General features: G+C 43.5%; 1 protein-coding gene across 1 annotated transcript; it reads right to left on the reverse strand.

Annotated features, from left to right (window-relative positions):
• Nucleotides 1–38: 38 nt before the first annotated feature.
• Nucleotides 39–21,760, reverse strand: MTFR1L (mitochondrial fission regulator 1-like). The gene is made up of 7 exons (XM_006862393.1): nucleotides 21,714–21,760; nucleotides 14,659–14,757; nucleotides 13,897–14,001; nucleotides 4,399–4,508; nucleotides 3,936–4,147; nucleotides 2,542–2,863; nucleotides 39–144 (listed from the first exon to the last, which is right to left on the reverse strand). The coding sequence occupies exons 2-7, from the start codon at nucleotides 14,698–14,700 to the stop codon at nucleotides 39–41; spliced, it is 897 nt and encodes a 298-aa protein (XP_006862455.1). The 5' UTR covers nucleotides 14,701–14,757; nucleotides 21,714–21,760.
• Between the last annotated feature and the right edge of the window lie 1,006 nt (nucleotides 21,761–22,766).

Raw genomic sequence — 22,766 nt, forward strand, 5'->3', positions numbered from 1 at the left:
CCAGGAGCATGAGATTGATTTTGCAGAGCTGGATGTTGTCATTGTCCTTTCCTTGTGATATCTTCTTCCTTCAGAGCAAACTTTCTCCTCAGGACCTCAGAGATGAGGACAGCAGGGTCTTCCTCCTTCAGTAAACTCCGGCTCCTGGAGACCCAATAAGAACTGATGTTTACAGAGTACTTAATCCACAGACATTCTCTCAATTTCCTATGAGGGTAGGTACTATTACATTCTCCTTTTGCAGATGAGGAAACTGAAGCACAGAAAGTTTATGCAATTGCCTAAAGTCATTCATTACTCAAGTGGTGAATCCAGAACTCAAAACCAAGGTGGTAGTTCAGTGCCATCTAGTCAGTTCTGACTCACAGCGACTCTGTATAGGGTTTCTGAGAAGCAACTGACTGGTGGGTTTGAACCACCAACTTTGTGGTTAGCAGTTCAGTGCTTATCCTACAGGGTTGTTGTGGTTGTTGCTGTGCGTCGAATTGGTTCCGACCCATAGCAACCCTATATATAGTGTTTCCAAGGAGCAGCAGGTGAGCTTGAACTGCCAACCTTGCAGTTCAAACGGCTTTGCAGTGTGACGCATTAACCCACACAGCCACACCAGAACTCCCTGTTCTAAATCTTATGCTCTCAACTAGAATGGGCAAAGTAAAACGCTATAACCTGTCACAGTTGGCCTCTGGTGGCTAAGCCTCTGCTCTCACCTCTGACTCTATTCTTAGTAACATTTCTCCAGAGAATGTCAGGGAAGTCAGTCAATGACTCTTAGCAGTTGTGACTTACTAGGTCTGATGAAAAAATTCATGCATTCCATTTAATTTTGGACAACTTAGCAATTTTCCTAGATTCAGGCTGATGATTTCGTACTACCCTGTCTCCATCAAAAGAGCAGTTGTTTTTTTTTAATGAAAGGATCTAGAATTTAGAACAAAATCTTCACAACATAAGGCCCCAGGAGGAATAAAACCAACTCCAGACTTGAGGTAGGTTCAAATTGCCTATTAAATGTGGATTCCATGAGAAACAGCTGATTTTTGAGTGAATTAAAATAGATTATCATGAAGACAGTTTACTGGCCATTAAACTAGGTATAAGGGTCAATGACTGGTTATTGAACCTTGAAAGCAAAACTAAGACATGCCTTTCATCTGTCACATTTCTGAGATTGTAAGATTGGGCTACTTTCTCATTCATCCTCATCAATTCAACTCTTCCTAATAAGACAAAAGATCCCAGGATACAAGGGGACAAAGGTTTGCAAGTGAGGGTCTTAGATCTAATCTGGTACAAGAGACAAGAGAAAGTTTAAGAGTCGATCTATAAAATACTGTGACCAAAAGAAAAAGACCCAGGGGAGCCCAGAAGCAGCAGCAGCAGCTGGCGAATACAAAGAACTATGATTTAGTATGACCAACCTGGCTAAGGTCAGAGAAAGAAAGTAAAAGTGAATTTGTAAAGGAACTAGAATGGAAATACTGAAGAGTGTTGACACAATGTGAAGACTGTAGCCAATGTTCTTAAATATTATGTGTAGAAAGTATTGAATGAGAACCTGAATGAGAACCTGTTTTGCTTTGTATACCTTCTCTCTCTCACAATGACACACACACACACACAGACTCCCTCTTTCTTCAAGGTCAGGATCTGAAACATATGAACAAAGATGCCAAGAACCTGCATTTCAACAAGCTCTCTGGTGATACTCACATCTGGAGAGACAATGTTCAAGATGGGTGGTGACTCCTTCAGGCAGGTGCTCTACCACCTTTCTGCCTCATGGGTTTCTCAGTTCCCAAACTCCCTCCCACGAACAGAAACACCTAGAATCCCACTGGGGATTCTAAGTCAGTAAGTTGAGGTATTTTTAACATAGAAACTACCTGTCAGTCTCAAAAGCTTTCTTCTCAAATTCATGAGTTTGCAGGGTTGGTCTGCTTAATAAACCACTGTAATCTAAAACAGAACCCCCAATTTTATGAAATTCTCCCACCACCAAAAAAAGTCCACCAATTTGAGATAAATATATGTCATGCAACCATGACTTTAAGGCTCTGGTAGCGTATTGGTTATGAGTCGGGCTGCTACCCTTAAGGTCAGCAGTTCGAAACTACCAGCCATTCTACAGAAGAAAGATGAGGCTTTCTGATCCATAAAGATTTACAGCCTCAGAAACCCTGTACAGGGTCACTGGGTTGGAACCAACTCCATGGCATGCTACCACCACTACCTCAATATCACTGAGAAGTAAAGGTGCCTGTGAGACAGAGTTGGATTAGATAAACCTTCTTGAAGGATCCCTGCTAATCTAACATTTGATTTGGGGTGACGTAATCCAACAAAGTGTTGCTGTTTACTGAAGATGTGACCCCAGGTACCAGCAGAAGGGTAGCTAGCAAGCTTTGTGTACAATCAATACTGCTACTGAGGCTGTACTGTCTACTAGGCACTGTGTGCATTAGTTTCAAATTCTATTAGATCACTGCCATGGGCAACTAAACAGTAAACATCCCACCAAGCTTCTCATCAAATACTTACAGATCTTGGCTCTGTTTCATCCGGTGAAAGTCCTTCAGGATACCCATCATGTCTGCAAAACTGCTGGCCTTGGACAGAGACATGCAGTCATCCTCTTCAGACGAGCTGCAGGTGGCTTTGTTTTCCGGTTTGCAACATTCAGGGCTGGCAGAACAAAGCAGGGGGACTGATGGAAGCTCAGGGACCTCTACCTCGGTCTCCTCGGTGATGTCACTAATGACAAAGGAAGTCGTAGAGTGGAATGAGGATCCAAAACAAGGTAAGGGAGAAGAGACATTTGAACTTCCTGGAGATAAGAAATCTGGCGTTAATGAAGCCGAAGCTGAAAGAGAAAACAATAGGTATGGATGGACATTGGGACTAGAATATAATAAGCAGTATTTTTTCCCCCATAGCACTGCCTACTTATCATTCACTTCCTGGGCTGACATGACATATCCTGGGAGCTTCCAGGGAGAAGATCTGCCCCTCACAGTAGGCTACAAAGGGACAAGCACTAATGACAGAACCAAGACCTGACTTCTCCATTATAGCAGGGTTAGTACTTTTGATTATGTTCCTTTGAATCCTGCTACCTATGAAGCAGAAGAAATGTTCTGCAGAAAAAAATAATGGTGATGGTCTTCCCAGTTTCCCAAATTTTAATGGGCAGTATTTCTTCAATTTTTAATTTTTTTTCTGATTTTAAAAATGTCTTTTGTATGACAAAAAAAAGCCGAGAAATGTCAAGTGGAAAGGTCAATGTAATGCCTTCATGGAACTTCCATATGTAGAAATGAAACTTCCATATGTGGAGACTTCAGAGAGCACTGATTTGCTTTACCATAGGCTAAGGTTCAGGAACTACTGGTCAATGAGGACCACCCTCCCCCGCCCCCACACACACAAAAGAAAAAAGGGATGGAAGACATATGAGCATCTTGGGAGAAGTCCACCTGTTGGTGTTCCATGCCTTCTAGTCAAGGCAGATTCCCATCAATACCCAGTGGTTTTGCCCTAACTGCAAGCAGAATGGTGGTCTCTGGTAGACAATGGAAGGGAAAATAGGAGCTTAAAAGGGGCACATCTGGCTGATAGGGAAGGGAAACAATTATTTCTCACTGAAAAGGAAAGCTACTAAGGGTACCTTTATGGAAGACAGAAAGGGATGCTGGTTTTTGTGGTCGAGAGGAATCTGCCTAGGGTCATAGGAACCAGGAAGATTTTGCTCCTAACTAAACCATTCAGTCAAAAATGACTGGTGGCAAAAACATCTAAGGGACACTATAAGCCAGCTAGCTAGGTATGAGGGCAACCAGGGTTGTCCACCATTTTCCTTATCCCTATCCTGCCCCAAACCCAGTGGAAAAAGGAACAGCCTGCTGTTTACTCTGGCCTGGTTTAGTGGCTCCTACCTGCATCGCCTGCCACAATCTTGGCAATCTGGCTGCGCAGGTGGCTCAGCTCATCCTGCAGCTCTGTGGTACGGCTTAAAGCGGGCAGGCCTGGTTTCTTCAGGGCCAGGAGCCTTTCCTCGGACCCTCGCAGGTTGGGCACTGAGGCATTGCGCTGCATAACAATCAGAGGGCTGGGCTTCCACGTGTGCCTCAGGGGGCGAGTATCACTCCTGCACCAGGTAAAGACTGATTTTCAGTAAGAGGTAGTTACTATACTGAACCCTTTCTAAAAGTCTTTCATCCTCTCCTATAAGAGTTAACACTGCGTGGCTTCTGCTCCCTCTCTTGAGTCCTGGGACTGCAGACAGCAACACTGTCTCATTCCTATTTTACTCAGGCTCACAAGAACTCTCTGCTGCCTGCTACTTCATCTGGGAAGAAACTTCCTATCCTCCAGCACACTGGTTGTTGCCTCAGTTACCTGACCCGGGCATAGGTCTCTTCTTCATCTGCAGCAATCCAGGCGATGTCAGCCAGGGTAGGAACTGGGGGTACATCCCTCAGACACAGGTCAGAGATGTTGGGTAGGGCCTGTGGGGAAGCAAAAGTCATCAGTAAACATTAACTGACATTGTGATGAGACAAGCAGAGGGACTGTGTAACTTACATAGGACGGGTCAAGGAGGCTTCCTAGAAAGAGAGAAGAGCGTTCCTGATTGGAAAGAGCTTGGATAAGAGGCCAGAAGCAAGAGTTAATAGTATTGCAAACAGTTCAGCATGGTTGGAGCAGAGAAGGTGAGGGGTGGTTGGGAGAGGCTGAAGAGTAACTTAGAAGCATTGATTCTAAGATCAATGACAAGCATTGGAGGTTTTTAAGTAGGTAAGTAAACATTGGACTTGAAGACTAGAAAGATTACTCTGGCTGCTATGTGGAATACGGAAGGGGCCAGTTATCACCCATTCAACTAAAACATGATAGCCTAGAGCAGGTATTGTGGTGTTTTTAAAAAGTTTTACTGGAAAACAGCATCTATTGGTTGATGTACTGTCTATGGCTCCTTTCAAGTTGAACAGACTGACCTGCATTTACTATTTGGTCCTTTATAGAAAATGTTTGCTGACACTGGCCAGTGTTACCTCTTAACAGAAGTGGACACTGTCCAAGACCATCTTGCCTGCTGGTTGCAAGAATATATAGCTGCAACAGCTTGTTACATCACCAAGAAGTTTCTCACAGGCTAACACTTTGCAATCCTTTATAGGTAACTGGGATTAATATAGTTTGTTGCTGTTATGTGCTGTTGAGTCAGTTCTGACTCATAGTGACCCTATGCACAACAGAACAAAATCACTGCATGGTCCTGCGCCATCCTCACAATTGTGGTTTGCTGACACTATGTCAATTCATCTAATTGGGAGTTTTCCACTTTTTTGCTGTCCCTCCACTTTCCCAAGCATGATGTCTTTCTCTAGGGACTGGTCCTTCCTGATAATATGTCCATAGAACAAGAGACATGTCTAGTCATCCTTACTTTTAAGGAGCATTCAGGCTGTACTTGTTCCATGACAGACTTGTTTGTTCTGGCAGCCCATGGTACTTGGCATATTCTTTACCGGCACCGTAGTTCAAATGCATTAATTGTTCTCCAGTCTTATTTACTGTCCAACTTTCACATACATAATAAGCAACTGAAAATACTGTGGCTGTGTCAGGTACACCTGAATCCTCGAACTTCTATCTTTGCTCGTTAACACTTTAAAGTGGTCCTGTGCAGCAGATTTGCCCAATGCAATATGTTGTTTGATTTCTTGATAGCTGCTTCCATGACCACTGATTATGGATCTAAGCAAACTGAAGTCTTTGACAACTTCAAACTTTTCTCCATTTATCATGATGTTATTTCTCGTTCATTTGTGAGGATTTTCATTTCCTTTACATTGAGGTGCAATCCATTCTTAAGGCTTTGATCTTCATTAGTATTTCAAATCCTCTTTGCTTTCAGCAAGCAAAGTTGTGCTATCTGCATATTGTTAAGTGTCATCAAGTTGGTTCTGACTCTTAGCAACCCTGTGTAGGGTTTCCAAGAGCAGCTAGTGAGTTTAAACTGCTGACCTTGTGGTTTAAACAGACCTTGCCGTAACACAGTGCCACAGGTTTTAAATGAGCCTTCCTACAATCTTGATGCCAAGTTCTTCTCATATAATCCAGCTTCTCAAATTATTTGCTCAGCATACAGATTGAATAAGTATGGCACACACCTTTCCTGATTTTAAACCATTCAGTATCCCCTTGTTCTGTTGTTAACGACTGCCTCTTGGTCGTGGTACAGGTTCCCCAAGAGCACAATCAAGTGGTCTGGGATACCCATTATTTGCAATAATGCTTGTCATGATCCATAGTCAAAAGTCTTCACATAGTCAATAAAGCATAAGCAAACATATTTCTAGTGTTTTCTGCTTTCAGCCAAGATTCATCTGACATGAGCAATGATCTCCCTCTTGTTCCACATTCTCTTCTGAATCCGGCTTGAATTTCTGGCTGCTCCCTGCTGATGTACGGCAGCAACCTTTTTTGAATTCAGCAGAATTTTACTTGCATGTGATATTAATGATACTGTTTGATTTTCACATTCCTTTGGGCCACCTTTCTTTGGAATGGAGCTCTTTCAATTGGTTAGCAAGTAGCTTTCTTCCCAATTTCATGATGGATGAGTGAGCACATGCACTGAGGAGTCAATTTACTGAAAGATTTCTGTTTCTAGTCCATCAATTCCTGGAGCCTTGTTTTTCACAATGCCTTCAGTACCAGTTTGTTCTGGTACAGTGACTCTCTTTTGATGTTACCAATGTCACTATTTTACACATGCTGTTAAGTTCAAACTCATAGGGGTTTCTGAAGTGGTAAATCTTTGTGGGAGCAGAAAGTCTCTTTTTTCCTTAGAGCAGCTGGTGGCTCACACTGTAGTCCAGTGTTTATCGTACAGAGCTACCTACCCTTCCATTTTGCTCAAAGAATCAATCCTTCAGTACTACAATTTGAGACTTGAATGTTTTCTTCTTTTTTTTTCAGCTTGAGAAATGCTAAGCGTATTCTTCCCTTTTGGTTTTCTAATACTAGGTTTTTGCACATTTCATTTTAATATTTGACTTTGTGTTCTCACACTGCCCTTTTAAATTTTCTGTTCAACTCTTGTACTTCATCTTCCTTCCAGTCACTAGCTTGTTTACACTCTAGAGCAAGTTTCATAGTCTCCTCTGACAGCCACTCTGATCTTTTCTCTGTCTTTATAATGACCACTGCCTTCTTCCTGTATGATGTTCTTGATGTTATCCCACAACTATCTGGTCTTCGATAATTAGGGTCTAATGCATCAAATCTGTTCTTGAGATGGTCTCTAAATTCAGGTGAGATATATAGTTAAGGTTCTCATGAACTTACTTTATCTTAAGCTTCAGCCTGAATTTGCATATGAGCAGTTGATGGTCTGTTCCAGAGTCAGACCCTGGCTTGTTCTGGCTGACGATACAGCGTTTTTTCACTTCTCTTCCCACAGAGGTAGTCAACTTGATTCCTGTGTATTCTACCACGTGAGATCCAGGTATATGTTATTGTTAGGTGCCATCAAGTCGGCACCAACTCATAGCGACCCTCTATGCACAGCAGACCGAAACACTGCCTGATCCTGGGCCAACCTCACTACCGCTGCCACAGTTGAGTCCACAGATGCTGCCACCTGGCCAATCCATATTGTTGGGAGTCTTCCTCTTTTTCTCTGACCCTCCACCTTACCAAACATGATATCCTTCTCCAGCGCCTGGTCCCTCCTGACAGTATGTATGAAGTATGAGACACAAAGTCTGGCCGTCTTGGCCTCCAAGAAGCACTCTGCATTTCTTCCAAAACAGATCTACTGGTTCTTTGGCAGCCCATGGCACTTTCAATTCTCCTCCAACACCATAACTCAAAAGCATCAATTCTTCTACGGTCTTCATTATTCACTGTCCAGCTTTCGCATGCATACGAGGTTATTGAAAATACCATGGCTTGGGTCAGGCGCACCTTAGTCTTCAACTCACATCTTTGCTCTTCAACACTTTAAAAAGGTCTTGTGCAGCAGATTTGCCTAATGCAATACCCATACGTCGTTTGATTTCTTGACTGCTGCTTCCGTGAGTGTTGATAGTTGATCCAAGAAGAGTGAAGTCCTTGACAACTTCAATTTTTTCTCCATCGATAAGAATGTTTATTGGTCCAGTGGTGAGGATTGAGATGTAATCCATACCTAAGGCTCTGGTCTTTGATCAGTAAATGAAAGTGAAGTCCTCTTCACTTTCAGCAAGCAAGCATATTGCAGGTTGTTAATGAGTCTTCCGCCAATCCTAAAGCCACATTTTTCTTCATAGAACCCAGCTTCTTGGATTATTCGCTCAGCATACAGGCTGAATAAGTATGGTGGAAGAATACAACCTTGTCACACACCTTTCTTAATTTTAAACCTTTCATTTGTTCTGTTCGAACAACTGCCTCTTGGTCCAGGTACAGATTCCTCATGAGCACAATTAAGTGTTCCAGAATACTCATACTTTGCAATGTTGTCCATAGCTTGTCATGATCCTCACAATCAAAAGTCTTTGTGTAGTCAATAAAGCAAAGGTAAACATGTTTCTGATATTCTCTGCTTTCAGCCAAGATCCATCAGACATCAGCAATGATATCCCTCGTTTCACTGCCTCATCTTAATCCAGCTTGAACCTCTGGAAGTTCTCTGTCAATTTATGATTGTAGCCGTTTCTGTTTTAACCTTTAGTAAAACTTTACTCGCATGGGATATCAAAGACATTGTCCGATGATTTCCGCATTCCGTTGGGTCACCTTTTTTGGAATGGGTACAAATACGGATCTCTTCCAATCAGTGGGCCAGAGAGTTGTCTTCCAAATTTCTTGGCAGAGATGAGTGAGTGCTTCCTGTGCTGCCTCACTTACTTGAAAGATTTCCATTTTTATTCCATCAATTCCTTCAATGCACCTTGGACTTCCTCCTTTAGTATCAGTATCCAGGTATATAGTTGACTTTTATGTTATTGAAAAAAAGGGTACTTTCAATGAATAAGTAATTGGTCTTACAAAATTCTATTATGCTATCTCCAGCATAATTTCTATCACCAAGGTCATATTTTCCAACTACTGATCCTTCCTGTTTGTTTCACTGTCGTGTTCCAATGCATCTTGATTGCATGTGTGATCAATTTCAAACTGAAGCAGTCGGTAAAACATTTCAATTTCACCATTACTGGTTCATTGATTGTTGAGTAAACATTTGAGGCATATAAATATTCTAAGGAGCTCTGGTAGCATAATGGTTATGAGTCGGGCTGCTAACCTCAAAAGTTGGCAGTTCAAAACTACCAGCTTTTCCGTGGGAGAAAGATGAGGCTTTCTGCTCCAGTAAAGATTTGCAGCCTCAGAAACCCTGTGCAGGGTCACTATGAGTCAGAACTGACTCCAAGGTACTTAACAACAACCAAACATTATCCTTTCACAGCATTGTATTTCAATATAGATCTTGAAATGTTCTGTTTGAGTATCAAGATGACACCATTCCTCTTTAATTTTCTGTTCCCAGCAAAGTAAACCATATGATTGTCAGATTAAAAATGGCCAATACCACTCGACTTAAGTATTCCATTTCATTTTTGACAACTTACAGTTTGCCTAGATTTATATATGATGCATTCCATGTTCTGATTATTAATGGATGTTTGCAGCTGTTTCTTCTCATTTTTGTTGTGCTCTATCAGCAAATGAAGGTCCTGAAAGTTTTAACTCCATCCACATCAAGGTAAATTCTACTTTGAAGGAGGCAGCTCTTCCTCGGGTGTATTTTGAGTGCCTTCCATCTTGAGGGGCTCATCTTTCAGCATTACATCAGAGTGTTCTTCTGCTACTCATAAAGTGTTCAAAGGCTAACCATTCAGAAGTGACCTGCCTGTCCTCCCTAGTCTGTCTTAGTCTAGAAGCTCAGCTAAAACTTGTCTATCATGGGGGACCTTACTGGTATTTAAAATACCAGTGGCATAACTTCCAGTATCACAACAACATACAAGCCACAACAGTACAATAAACTGACAGAGAAATGGTGGTGTGTAGAATATTGTTACAGCAATGGTAATTGCTAGACAAAAAAATCTAGATAATCTACTTATTAAACAAGTTTGAGTAAATAAAATATAATAATGATTTAAACAGAAAGGAAGCGTGATAGGATTTCTAAAAATACCCTTTAACCCAAATTAACAAGGGATCAGAGAAGTTAAGTAAGTATCACACTATGTTAAATGAAAAGTCTGGAGGATTCAATTATATGCTCTAGCTTTCTTTCTCCATTATCACTTAAAATAATTTAACAGTTTTATATGGTTAAACTTAGAAAATAAAAAACGACAGCAAAATTCCCTTAAATAATATTTAAAGCAATTCATTTCACAATTGAAATCAAGGGTACTTTCTCAAACGCATACAAGTTAAATTCAGATGTTTCTGCTCTAACTTGGTAGGTAGATCAGAGACTGATGTCGTTAGGTTCCATCGAGTTGGCTCTGACTCATAGCAACCCTATGTACAACAGAGCAAAATGCTGCCCAGTCCTAATACCATCCTTACAATTTAGGAGCCCACTGTTGCAACCACTGTAAATCCACCTCGTTGGAAAGCTTCCTCTTTTTCATGCTTAGAAAAAGTGAGGTGACTCTAACCTTACCAAACATGATGTCCTTTTCCAGGGCCTGGTGCCTCCTGAAGTATGTGATTACATCTTGCCACCTTTGCTTCTAAGACACATTCTGGCTACTTCTTCTGAGACAAATTTGTTTCTCCTTTTGGCAGTCCATGGTACTTTCAATATTCTTTGCCAACACTGTAATTCAAATACATCAATTCTTCAGACTTCCTTATTCATTGTCCAGCTTTCACATGCATATGAGGCTATTAAAATTTTTCATTTTTCAAGTATGCTTTGGTAAGGCATACTTTAGTCCTCAAATTGACATCTTTGCTCTTTAACACTTTAAAGCTGTCTTCTGTAACAGATCTGCCCAGTGTAATGCCCTTGTTTGATTTCTTGACTGCTGCTTCCATGAGCACTGAATGTGGACCCAAGTAACAGATTAACAACTTAAATCTTTCCTGTTTATCGTGATGTTGTTTATTGGCCCTGTTAGGATTTTAGTTTTCTTTACGTTGAATTTTAATCCATACTGAAGGCTGTAGTCTTTGATTTTCCTCAGAAAATGACAAGGCTGTGACATCTGCATAATGGATTGTTAATGAGTCTACCTCCAGTCCTGATGCCACGTTCTTCACATAGTCCAGCTTCTTGGTTTGCTCAGCACAGACTGAATAAATATGGTGAAAGTATACAACCCTTACACACACCTGGGGATTTCAAACCACTCAGTATCTACTTGTCTACTTGTTCTATTCTAAAAACTACCTCTTAGTCTAAGTACAGGTTCTGCATGAACACAGTTAGGTGTTCTGGAATTCCATACTTTACAATGTTATCCACACAGCTGAATGCATAGTCTAGAAAACACAAACAGCTTTCTGGTATACTGTGCTTTCAGCCAGTATCTATCTAATGTCAGCAATGATACCCCTTGTTCCATGTCTTCTCTTAAATCCAGCTTGATTTTCCAGCAGCTTCCTGTCAATGTGCTGCTGCAATCATTTAAAAATTATCTCCAGCAAAATTTTACCTGCATAATATTAATGATGTTGTATAATTTTTGTATTCTGTAGGTAGGATCACCTTTCTTTGTAAGGAACTCTTCCAGTCTTTTTGGTCTTCCAAATTTCTTGGCATAGACTAATGAATGCTTCTAGCACTACAACAGTTTGTTGAAACATTTCAATTGCTAATCTATCAGTTCTAGGAGCTGTCTTTTGCTAAAAGCCTTCAGGGCACCTTAAACTTTTTCCTTCAGTACCATCATGATCATCAACCAATTCTTTTTGGTACAGTGTTTCTGTGTGTTCTTATCTTCTTTTGATGCATCATTCAATAGTTTGCCTATAGAATCCTTCAGTATTATAACCAGAGAATTGGCTTTTTCAGTTCTTTCAGCTTAAAATACGCTGGTTTTCTAACCCCAAGTCTTTGCATATTTCATTATAATACTTTGTCTTCTTGAGCTGCTCTTTGAAATTTTCTGATTTGTCCTTTGCAGGGATTGAGATTTCTTTTAGATAGGGTATCTGGGACTTCCAAGAGATAACTGACACTTCAAGGTCACACAGAGGACATCTATAGATCCAAGAGGTGCTGCTAAAATAGGCTACTGAGGGAAGCTTTCACTTGCTTTCCTGGATCGGTTCGGAGCACTCCTTTATCTTTGGCAATTGAATGAGTTAGTGCATATACAGTGCTCAGAATGCATGCCTGGCACCTAGTATGTGATCAGTAGAACAGCCAGTATTACTAAGGCTACTTACACATGCTCCTGCTCTATGGGGCCTCTGACCTGAACTGGCCAAAAGACTGGACAGGTTATAGCAGGTGAGGGGCACCCTCCATGGACTCAGTCACTCTCTCCAGCTGGCCTTCTCTTTGATTCTGAGATAGCTCAGAACTGTTTAGGCAATTCTGGAAAGCTGGCAATCTGTGTCATGGGACACTCCCTAACCCACATATATTCAACCCCATTCCTGCCTTTAATACCAACCCTGGCAGCACTTCTAATTCTAGCTCCTAAAACTTCCCAGTTTGGCATCCATATAGAAACTTGGCTCTTTCATGTTTCCTCTGTCCCTTCATGCAGATAGTCCTGTCTTCTCTGTGTAGGGAGAAATTAGTATTTCTTTTGTGGCTCAACTCCCCAAGTGCACAAAAGTTCCCAGTCTGGAGCAGGTCTTAGTGGGAGGGAGCTGGGCCTAATAAATGTAAACTTTCCATTGCCAAGTGGTTCTGAGAGACCTGAACCAGGTAGGCCTGGCTGCTGCAGAGTGATTGCTAAAGGCACCCCAGACACAGAGCTAAGTTTGAAGGAACCCAACAAAGAATGGTTAGACTTGGTGTCAGAAAGAGGAGGCTAGGGAGTAAGTGGCTGGTAAAGAACATCAGAGCTCAACCAGTCTCATAATTCACGCACTAAGTGTTCCATGCTGGCACATGCCACGGTTGTAGGTGAAAACCTCAGGGCACAGGCATAACTGGTCTAAAGATCTAATCAAGATCAAGTAGTCCAACAGAACTTGTGAACATCAGCCACCATGATGACTCTGAAACCAGAAGAACAACTACCAACTGCTCTGAAAGGAATCACCTAAGAAGGTCCCAGGTAGAAGGCGAGACCATGTGGAACAACAAAAAAAAAGTCTTTTGTTTTTTTTAAAAAAAAGACAGCTTACTATTAGAAAGACTGATGGAATCTGAGACTATGACCCTCAACCACCCTTCAGGTCTGAACAGAAGCCATCCTCATGGCCCAGTTTTCAGCCAAGCAGTAGATAGATATACAGGGTGGACAACAACACTAGTCAGGTATGCTCACCATGGAATGGTCAACCACTCAAGATCAAAAGAGCAACATTTACCTAAGGACGAAGTGTGGAAGGGAAATAACCATAGGAAGTTGGATAGCTTATTACCTGAAGGGAATTACAATCATTGAGATGAATCAAAGTATATGATTTATTGAATGCAAAACTGATGATTCTCTGTAAACCTTCACTCAATTCACGTAAATTTCAAGAAAAAAAAAAAAAAGATCTGGTTCAGGGTGTCTGGGCCCGCTGTAATGACTGTGATTTCTGGAGTTTCATTTAGCAGAGGAAGCTGAGATACTAATTATTACTTTATGGGAAAATTGGCTGTTGTGGTTATAGGTCTGTATGCAATCAAGAAGACACAGTGACCAGGATCCATTATAAACACTCAGAGCGTCACTGTCCTCCCAACCTTGACTCTTCCAGTGTACTCACCTCAAAGGATGCCCGGGGGCATGGCTTCAGGGGCAGGTTGGTTCCAATTCTTCTCACAACACTGCGAGCAGCCCCATGAGGCTTATTTTGCCAGATTGGGATGGTCTAGAGTAGAGAAAGGCAGAAATAGCAACAACCAACAACCTCAGAGACAGCAAGTCCAACTACTGTCCCAGCTCCCATTTCTCTTGTTGTTGTTGTTAAGTGCCGTCGAGTCGGGTCCGACCCATAGCGACCCTGTACAGGGTTTCCGAGGGTGTAAATCTTTACGGGAGTAGAAAGCCTCATCTTTCTCCTGCGGAGCGGCTGGTAGTTTCAAACCACTTACCTTAAGGTTCACAGCCCGATTCGTAACCACTACGCTACCAGAGCTCCATTTCTCTTAGGGAGAATGAATTCCTCAATCCCAGGGACAGGAAACCCTCCAGAAGTACATAAATTGTCAATTATGAGAGCAAGTTCTCTTGTTGCCAACCTCAACTTGACCCATTGCACAGCCACTGTTAAAAGGCTCCAGTGGAAAGGTGATAAATTAGCTGAGTATAGGGGATATTCAGGGTCCCTCCCCCCCACTCCCTCTGTATAGACAAGCAGAAATAGACTGATTCCAACCTAAGGGAGGGAACGGAGGGGTCTTTCTCCAATTCTAGGCATTCAAGGGGAAAGGAGTAGGTAACCTGAATCTCCCTCCTAACACAGTACTTCAACAGGCCCAGTGCTCAGCCTTCCCCAGCACACCCCGCCCCTGGGGATGCCCCTTACCACATTGGCTTCCATCTCTGACACTGCAACCAGCTCCTGCATATAAAGGACAGGGCAGCTCGGGGAGGTTGGAGACGTGACTCCTTCATATCAGGCCATCTTGAGGAACACCCTTCCTGTGAAACAACCCCCACAGTGAGCACTCAATGACCAGCACACAAGCCCTACTAAAGTTCAGCACAGACAACAGTGCTTTACTGAGGTTTCACAGGGTGAGAAAACCAATCTAAGAGGTTGTTCTTGCCCAGTAATGGCTTCTCCAAACTTAGACTTAGCTTGACCAACCCTGGGAGCCTTCTAGGACCCTTAGGTTTCCTAAGGCATGATTTGATGTAAGCAGCATCTCTCGGTAGCTACAAAGCTTGAGAAACACAAATTGTAGGTACCACTGACCCAGCATTCACTTTTTTTTGTTTGTTTTTATTGGGAATTGAGTGAAAGTTTACAGGGCATATCATCAATTTTACATTCAACAAATCATACATATACTTTGTTTCATTTAATGATTATAATCCCCTCCATGGACCAAGAGGCAGTTGTTTGAACAGAACATGGGAACACTTAATGGTTTAAAATTAAGAAAGATGTGCAACAGGGTTGTATTCTTTCACACTTATTCAACCTGTATGCTGAGCAAATAATCCAAGAAGCTGGGTTATGTGAAGAAAAAACGTGGCATCAGGGTTGGAGGAAGACTCGTTAACAACCTGAGATATGCAGATGTTACAACCTTGCTTGCTGAAAGTGAAGAAGACTTAATATTTACTGATGAAGATCAAAGACCACAGTCTTCAGTATGGATTGCATCACAATGTAAAGAAAACAAAAATCCTCACCACTGGACCAATAACTTTTTTTTTTTTTTTTTGCCTTCCAAAAATTTTTGCCTTCCAAAAATGCCTTTTAATGTGAAGCCTGTATACATTAAACCAAATTCAATGTACTGTTCTAGATTTTGCTATTGTGAGGAAATTGTTATTTCATTTATATCTACATTTGACGCAGTAAATGTTAACACAAACCATACCCTCATGTCCTACTTGTTGGAACCACTTAATAAGATTCCAAGGACAGAAAATTCTGTACAAAATCTCACTTACATATCAGTAGATATCTACTAATTAGAAATAGCTAAAGTAGACCAAATACAAATGGATAGAAATTGAAGTACAATAAATTAGAACTGCATGGAGAGAGAACCCTTTAATACATGCCATAATGTTTATTAAATCTTACTGCATGATTTGATAACACAAATGCAGGTAACATGTTTCAGTTAGCTTCTAGGTAACTTGTATAGAGATGAGGAAGAGGAAGATAATTATTCCCAGGTCTGTCAGTGAGATAAACAACATTTTTATCAACAGAGAAAAGACTGAAGTTGTCAAGGACTTCATCCTTGTCGATCAACTATCAACACTCATGGAAGCAGCAGTCAAGAGATCAGACGACATATTGCATTAGGCAAATCTGCTGCCCAAGACCTTTTTAAAGTGTTGAAGAGCAAAGATGTCAGCTTGAGGACTAAGGTGTGCACGACCCAAACCATGGTATTTTCAGTAACCTCATATGTATGCGAAAGCTGGACAGTGAATAAGGAAGACCGTAGAAGAATTGATGCTTTGGAGTTATGGTGGTGGAGGAGAATATTGAAAGTGCCATGGGCTGCCAAAAGAACCAACAGATCTGTGTTGGAAGAAGTGCAGCCAGTGCTTCTTGGAGGCCAGGATGGCCAAACTTCGTGTCTCATACTTCAGACATACTGTCTGGAGGGACAAGTCACTGGAGAAGGATATCATGTTTGGTAAGTTGGAGGGTCAGAGAAAAAGAGGAAGACCCCCAGTGAGTTGGATTGGCCAAGTGGCAGCATAGATGGCCTCAAGCATGGCAACATTAGTGAGGTTGGCGCAGGATTGGGCAGTGTTTTGTTCTGCTGTGCATAAGTTCGTTATGAGTCGGTACAAACTCGATGGCACCTAACAACAACAACAATGTACCGTCAGCTAACAATATTTCTCTTACTCATTTTAGCTTTTTTTTTTTCTTTTAACCACTCAGGTATATATACTAATTTGCAGCACCAAAGGGCACATTCTGCAAGTCTGCCTCCTGGGCCGCCAGCTCTCAGTCCCTCTCTTTCCATGAATCTAGAGGCCACAGCTGCTCCCTCTCTCCATGTCCCCATCTCTGCTTCCATCTCTGGTGTGGCTGCTTCTCTAGATAGGGTCCCGCATTCCACTTGTGCTCTTCTCCCTTGAGGTCCTACAGTCCTCTGTTTGTGGACTGTAAGATTAACTACTCCCCAGTTTTTGTTACTTCTACCTTTACAATTGTCACAGTTGCAATCAATCATGATAACCATTACTCACTATTGAATCATAAGAATCTTATCACCATCTCTTCTCACCAGACCCACCAAGACAAGATGAAAACTATTCAGTGGGGGACTCTATCTTCCCCCACACACTCTGAACCTAAACTCCCTCTTGAAACCTTGTAAGCCAGTCACTTCATTATCGCTCTCTCATTTTAGGTTGCCAATGTCTAAGTTGCCTGTCCCTATCTACCCTATATATAGAAGGGATAGCATTGATACTTGATGTGAAGACTCCTTCCCTCTCTGTTGGTATTTTGAGCTACTACCTCCATGAGTATACGTCAAGTTCATCAAATTGTAGCAATTTACCCTTGCTTTCTTTATCAAAAAAAAATTTTTTTTTAAATCTTCCTCTAGTGAAGTTCTGATTATCAAGCCATTGAAGCTAGGTTGAATGGGTACTATGTGCAAGTTTGGGTGTTCTTGTGCATCTCCACCTCACTTCATATCAGCTGGATGCTTCACTCTTAGCTCTAGCTCTCTGTAGCTATGCCCTTGTCCATGGGCTCAGGTGTCCCCGGGTCTCATCATACTTTGGACCAACCAGCCCTTCCTCTTCTCTCTCACATCTCCAGTCAATGTGAGTCTATGGAACATGGTTGAACTCAGCCCATTGCTAGCAGTCACTCTTGAAGCATAAAAAACCTGACCACGCCACCACACCCAACATGCTGGTCCCCCACGAGGGTGAGAGGCAAGACAGAGAACAGGAGAGCGAATGTCAGACTCAGTCTACTAGGCTACATGGAGAAGAGCCCAAAATGTTTATCTGGGCCCAGCCACCTACTGACTGGCTTCATTGACAAGTCATTTAACCTTTCTGAACACTGGCTTGTCCATCAGTAAAAAAGCCTTTCAATGGATCAACCCTCTGTAAGAATTTGCATTTCCACCCTCAGATCTACAGAATTAGAATCTACATTTTAACAAGATTCCCAAGAATTACCTTTAGGTCTGTAAGAATTACTTAGGATTTTGTTAAATTGTATATTCCGATTCAGTATATTGGGTCAAACTGCAGTGAATGGGTTTGAAGTCTTGGTAAAAAGGGAGTTAAGAACAGCTACCATAACAGATTACCTTGAGGGTTAATCAATGATATAGATTTTTAAGTGTTTAATGGAGTCCTGGTGTGGCACTGTGGGTTAATGTGATGGACTGCAAGGTTGGTGGTTCAAGTTCACCAGCTACTCCTGGGAAACCCTATACAAGGTAGCTATGAGTTGGAACCACCAACTCCAAGGCACTTAACAACAATGAACTGTTAAAACATGACAAAGATACATGGGGTCACTACTGACTGACCTCTTCACAGGTGCCCTTCATGGTGAGCACATGTAATCAATGAGTTCATTCATTCACTTGTTCATTAAACATCAATGATATTAGCCTTTGTGCTAGGCACTGCAGGGGCTATGGAATACTAAGACATTGTGTACTCAAGGAATTCACATTTTAGCAGGAGAAGAGGCTGAATAAATTTGCCTAATAGAGTCAGGGCTGCATTCTTTCACCATACTTATTAATTTAATCTCTATGATGAGGACATAATGCAAGAAGCATTAACAACCTGCGATAAGCAGATGATACAACCTTGCTTGCGTGAAAGAGAAGAGGTTTTAAAATAGTGATGATCACAGACGACAGCCTTCGGTATAGGTTGTACTTTAATGTAAAGAAAACAAAAAGCCTCACCACTGGAGTAATAAATAAATAAAATAAATAAATAAATAAATAGAAGATTGAAGCTGTCAAAGACTTCATTTTGCTTGGACTCACCATTAACGCTCTTGGAAACAGTAGTTAAGAAATCAAATGATGGGTTACATTAGGCAAATCTGTTGCGTAAGACCTTTAAAGTGTTGAAGAGCAAAGATACCAGTTTGAGGACTAAAGTTTGCCTAACCCAAGCCATGGTATTTTCAGTAGCCTCATATGCATGTGAAAGTTGGACAGTGAATAAGAAAGACCACAGAAGAATTGATGTATTTGAGTTATGGTGTTGGAGAAGAATATTAAAGGTACCATGGACTGCCAGAAGAACAAATCTGTATTGGAAGAAGTATAACTAGAATGTTCCTTAGAAGCCAAGGTGATTGACTTCATCTCTAATACTTCAGATATATACGAAGGGACCAGTCCCTGGAGAAGGGCATAATGTTTGGTAACGTGAAAGCACAGCAAAAAAGAAGGAGATCCCCAACAAGATGGATTAGCACAGTGACAGCAGTAAAAGGCTCAAGTGTAACAGCAATTGTGAAGATGGTGCAGGACCACCACATCAGGACTGTGAACAAACCCATCACCCGCTCCTCGGAAACCCTATCCTCATAGGGTCACTATGAGTCGAAATTGACTTGATGGCATTTAACAATGGAGGTTTGAACCAACCTGTGGTGCTGTAGGATAAGCACTTAATGGGAAGGTTGGTTTGGACTGCAAGGTTGGCGGCTCAAACTCACCAGCCACTCCTTGGAAACCCTATGAGTTGAAACCAACTCCACAGCACTTAACAAGAGACACCTTAGAAGAAAGGCCTAGTGATCTGCTTTGAAAGGTTACAGACTTAAAATCCCTATGAAGTGTACTTCTATTCTGCACACATGGGGTTACCATAAATCAGAATTAACTGATAGTAACTGTTTTCTTGTTGCCAGTTCAAACTCCCCAGCTGCTCCTCGGAAACCCTATACAGAGTTGCTATGGGTCAGAAATGACTCGACGGCACTTAACAACTATTTTCTTAAGAGAGTCATACTAGGCAGGCGAGTTCGGCCCTACGGTCCCACGGCCCCAGAGGTGTACAAGGGGTTGTTATTAAGTGCTGTCAAGTTGGTTCCAACCCATAGCAACCCTGTATAGGATAGGATGGCAGAAAAGCAGTAGCAAAAGCAAAGATCCAAGGCAGGAAGGTGAAGGATCTGTAGAGCAGAGCTGAGCAGAGGATAAGGCTGTCAAGGTAAACTGGGGGTTGGGTCATGAGGGCTGGGAATGCTATTTGAGAGATCAGTCACTAGGGTGCCTGGGTAGGCTGTGAAGACGAGCCATCCCTCAGAGGGTTTCTTTCTCACCTAGGAGAGGAGGTGTCAAGCATTTGATGATGTAGATGAAGAAAGGAAATGAGAGTGGAAGGGACGTAGTGGTTACGAATCGGGCTGCGAACCTTAAGGTCAGCGGTTCGAAACTACCAGCTGCTCCGCGGGAGAAAGATGAGGCTTTCTACTCCCGTAAAGATTTACACCCTCGGAAACCCTATACAGGGTCGCTATGGGTCGGAACCGACTCGATGGCACATAACAACAACAACAACAACTCAGTGGTCATGCTAGTTAGAAACGCCTGATTGCCTGGTCCAGCTTTTACTTCTCACCTTTGTTGGCGTCTTTTATCAAAGTGCCTCTGTGAACCATGCTCTATGCTGAATGCAAGTGCCTGCAGGAAGCTCCATGTCTCACTGCTTTGCCCCTTACTCCTGACCACCGCTTCCTCCCAGATCTTACCTCCAAAGAGGTAACCCACTGCTGATCAGGTTACTGCTATGTTCAAAACGCCCTGACATAGGACTCTGGGCAGGATGAGCTCCGGACTCCTGGGCATAACTCGCAGCGCATCGGCAACCAGTCCCGTCTCATCTTTCTCCCCGTCTCCACACCGAACTCACCGGAGCCGGCCCAGCCTGACGTCACCTGACCCTGCAGTTCCCGGCTCGCAGCCCGTCCGGCCGCCCGCCCGCTGCCTCAGCCCTGCCGGCCGCCTTTCAGGGTGGGACCCCGCGGGAGCCTCGTCCACACTGCTGTCTCTGTTCGAAACGTCAGTCTCCTTTCACTTCATGTTCAGTTCAAGCAGCACGTCCCAAGGCACCATTCCGATTCCCGCACACTAGTAATTAGCTAACTGCTGCATGTCAGGATAGGGACTCCCGCAGCCCACCGCACAAACATTCAGAGATGTTTGGTGGATGGACGAACCAAAGCACCAACCTAGCCTTGAAGCCCTGCAGCGATCGACGGCCACACGGCTGGGTCGCAGTACCCCTGCGCTGCCCCAGCCCCACAGTAGGCGGTTGTTATTCCGTCTCCACACCGGCTCCCTCGGGGCACTGGGCGCACCGCCAGAGCTGGGCCCGTCGCATCACCCTTGGGTGCCGGCGCCGCACGGAGAGCGCTGTGTTCCAGGAAACTTTGCCGAGCGGACCGGCGATTGGCGACCTGCGCCGACTGTCACCCGCGAGGGCCTCAAGGAGCTGCGCTGGGAGGGAAAGCAGCTGCGGGGCGCCGGTCCAGGGCACGCCTCCCCTCCTCCGCGGCGGCTCCACGCGACCCAGGCCAAGGTCGGCCAAACTCCCGCCGACCGCCCGAACGGCCCTTGGACCCACAGGCCCGGGACTCCCGGGCCAAGCTAGGTCAGAAGAGGCGCAGTTCGTCTGGGAGCGCAGCCGCACCGAGGAGCCACCTGGGCTAGCCCGACCACCGTTGGCTGGGTGACTGGAGGCAACAACTAACCCGGGCCAGCTGCTTCCCTTCCTGGCAAATGAGGAGGCCAACACCGGCTACCGCGAGAACTCGAGCGGGAACAAGAGCCGCGGGCTCCGCACAGCGCCTAGCCCAGGGACCTAGTATATGGCCTGATCGGAAGGCTGCGTTCCCACTTCGGGAGTGACTCACGCACCTTTCCTCACCTCAATCCTCGTCCCAGGACTTACTCACCTTACGGCCCCTCCTACCAGAGCGGGTCGCCCAACCTCTCAGCCTTCACTTCCGCTGACCCGCCCACCCCGGAAGCGATTATTTGCGGCTGCGCATTCCGTAGTGCCCCAGCACGCCTCAGGGGCGGGGTGAGCACTCCCTCAGCTTGGGCGGTCGTGGGTGACTTGTTATGTGCCCTGGAGTAGGTTCCGACTCAGCGACCCGGTACAGGGTTTCCGAGGCTGTAAATCTTTAGGGAACAGAAAACCTCATCTTTCTCCCGCAGAACAGCTGGTAGTTACGAACTACTGACCTTGCGGCTCGCAACCGGATTCGGATTCGTAATCACTACGCTACCAGAGCTCCTTATTGTTAGGTGCCATCAAGTCAGTATCGACTCATAGAGACCCCATGCACAGCAGAACGAAACACTGTCCGATCCTGGGTCAACCTCACTACTGTTGCCACGTTTGAGTCCATCGATTGCCACTTGGCCAATCCATCTCATTGGGGGTCTTCCTCTTTTTCTCTGACCCGCCACCATACCAAACATGATATCCTTCTCCAGCGACTGGTTACTCCTGACAATATGTCCGAAGTATGAGACATGAACTTTGACCATCTTGGTCTCCAAGGAGCGCTCTGGCTGCACTTATTCCAAAATGGATCTACTGGTTCTTTTGGCAGCCCATGGCACTTTCAATATTCTCCCAACACCATAACTCCAAAGCATCAATTCTTCTACGGTCTTCCTTATTCACTGTCCAGCTTTTGCATGCATATGAGGTTACTGAAAATACCATGGCTTTGGATCATGAGCACCTTAGTCCTCAAGCTGACATCTTTGCTTTTCAACACTTTAAAAAGGTCTTGTGCAGCAGATTTGCCTAATGCAATACTTTGTTTGATTTCTTGACTGCTGTTTCCTTGATTGTTGATAGTCCATCTAAGAAGAATTAAGTCCTTGACATCTTCAATCTTTTCTCCTTTGATAAGAATGTTGTTTATTGGTCCAGTGGTGAGGATTTTTGTTTTCTTGACATTGA

Source organism: Chrysochloris asiatica, unplaced genomic scaffold, assembly GCF_000296735.1.
Source record: "Chrysochloris asiatica unplaced genomic scaffold, ChrAsi1.0 scaffold00047, whole genome shotgun sequence".
NCBI lineage: Eukaryota > Metazoa > Chordata > Mammalia > Afrosoricida > Chrysochloridae > Chrysochloris > Chrysochloris asiatica.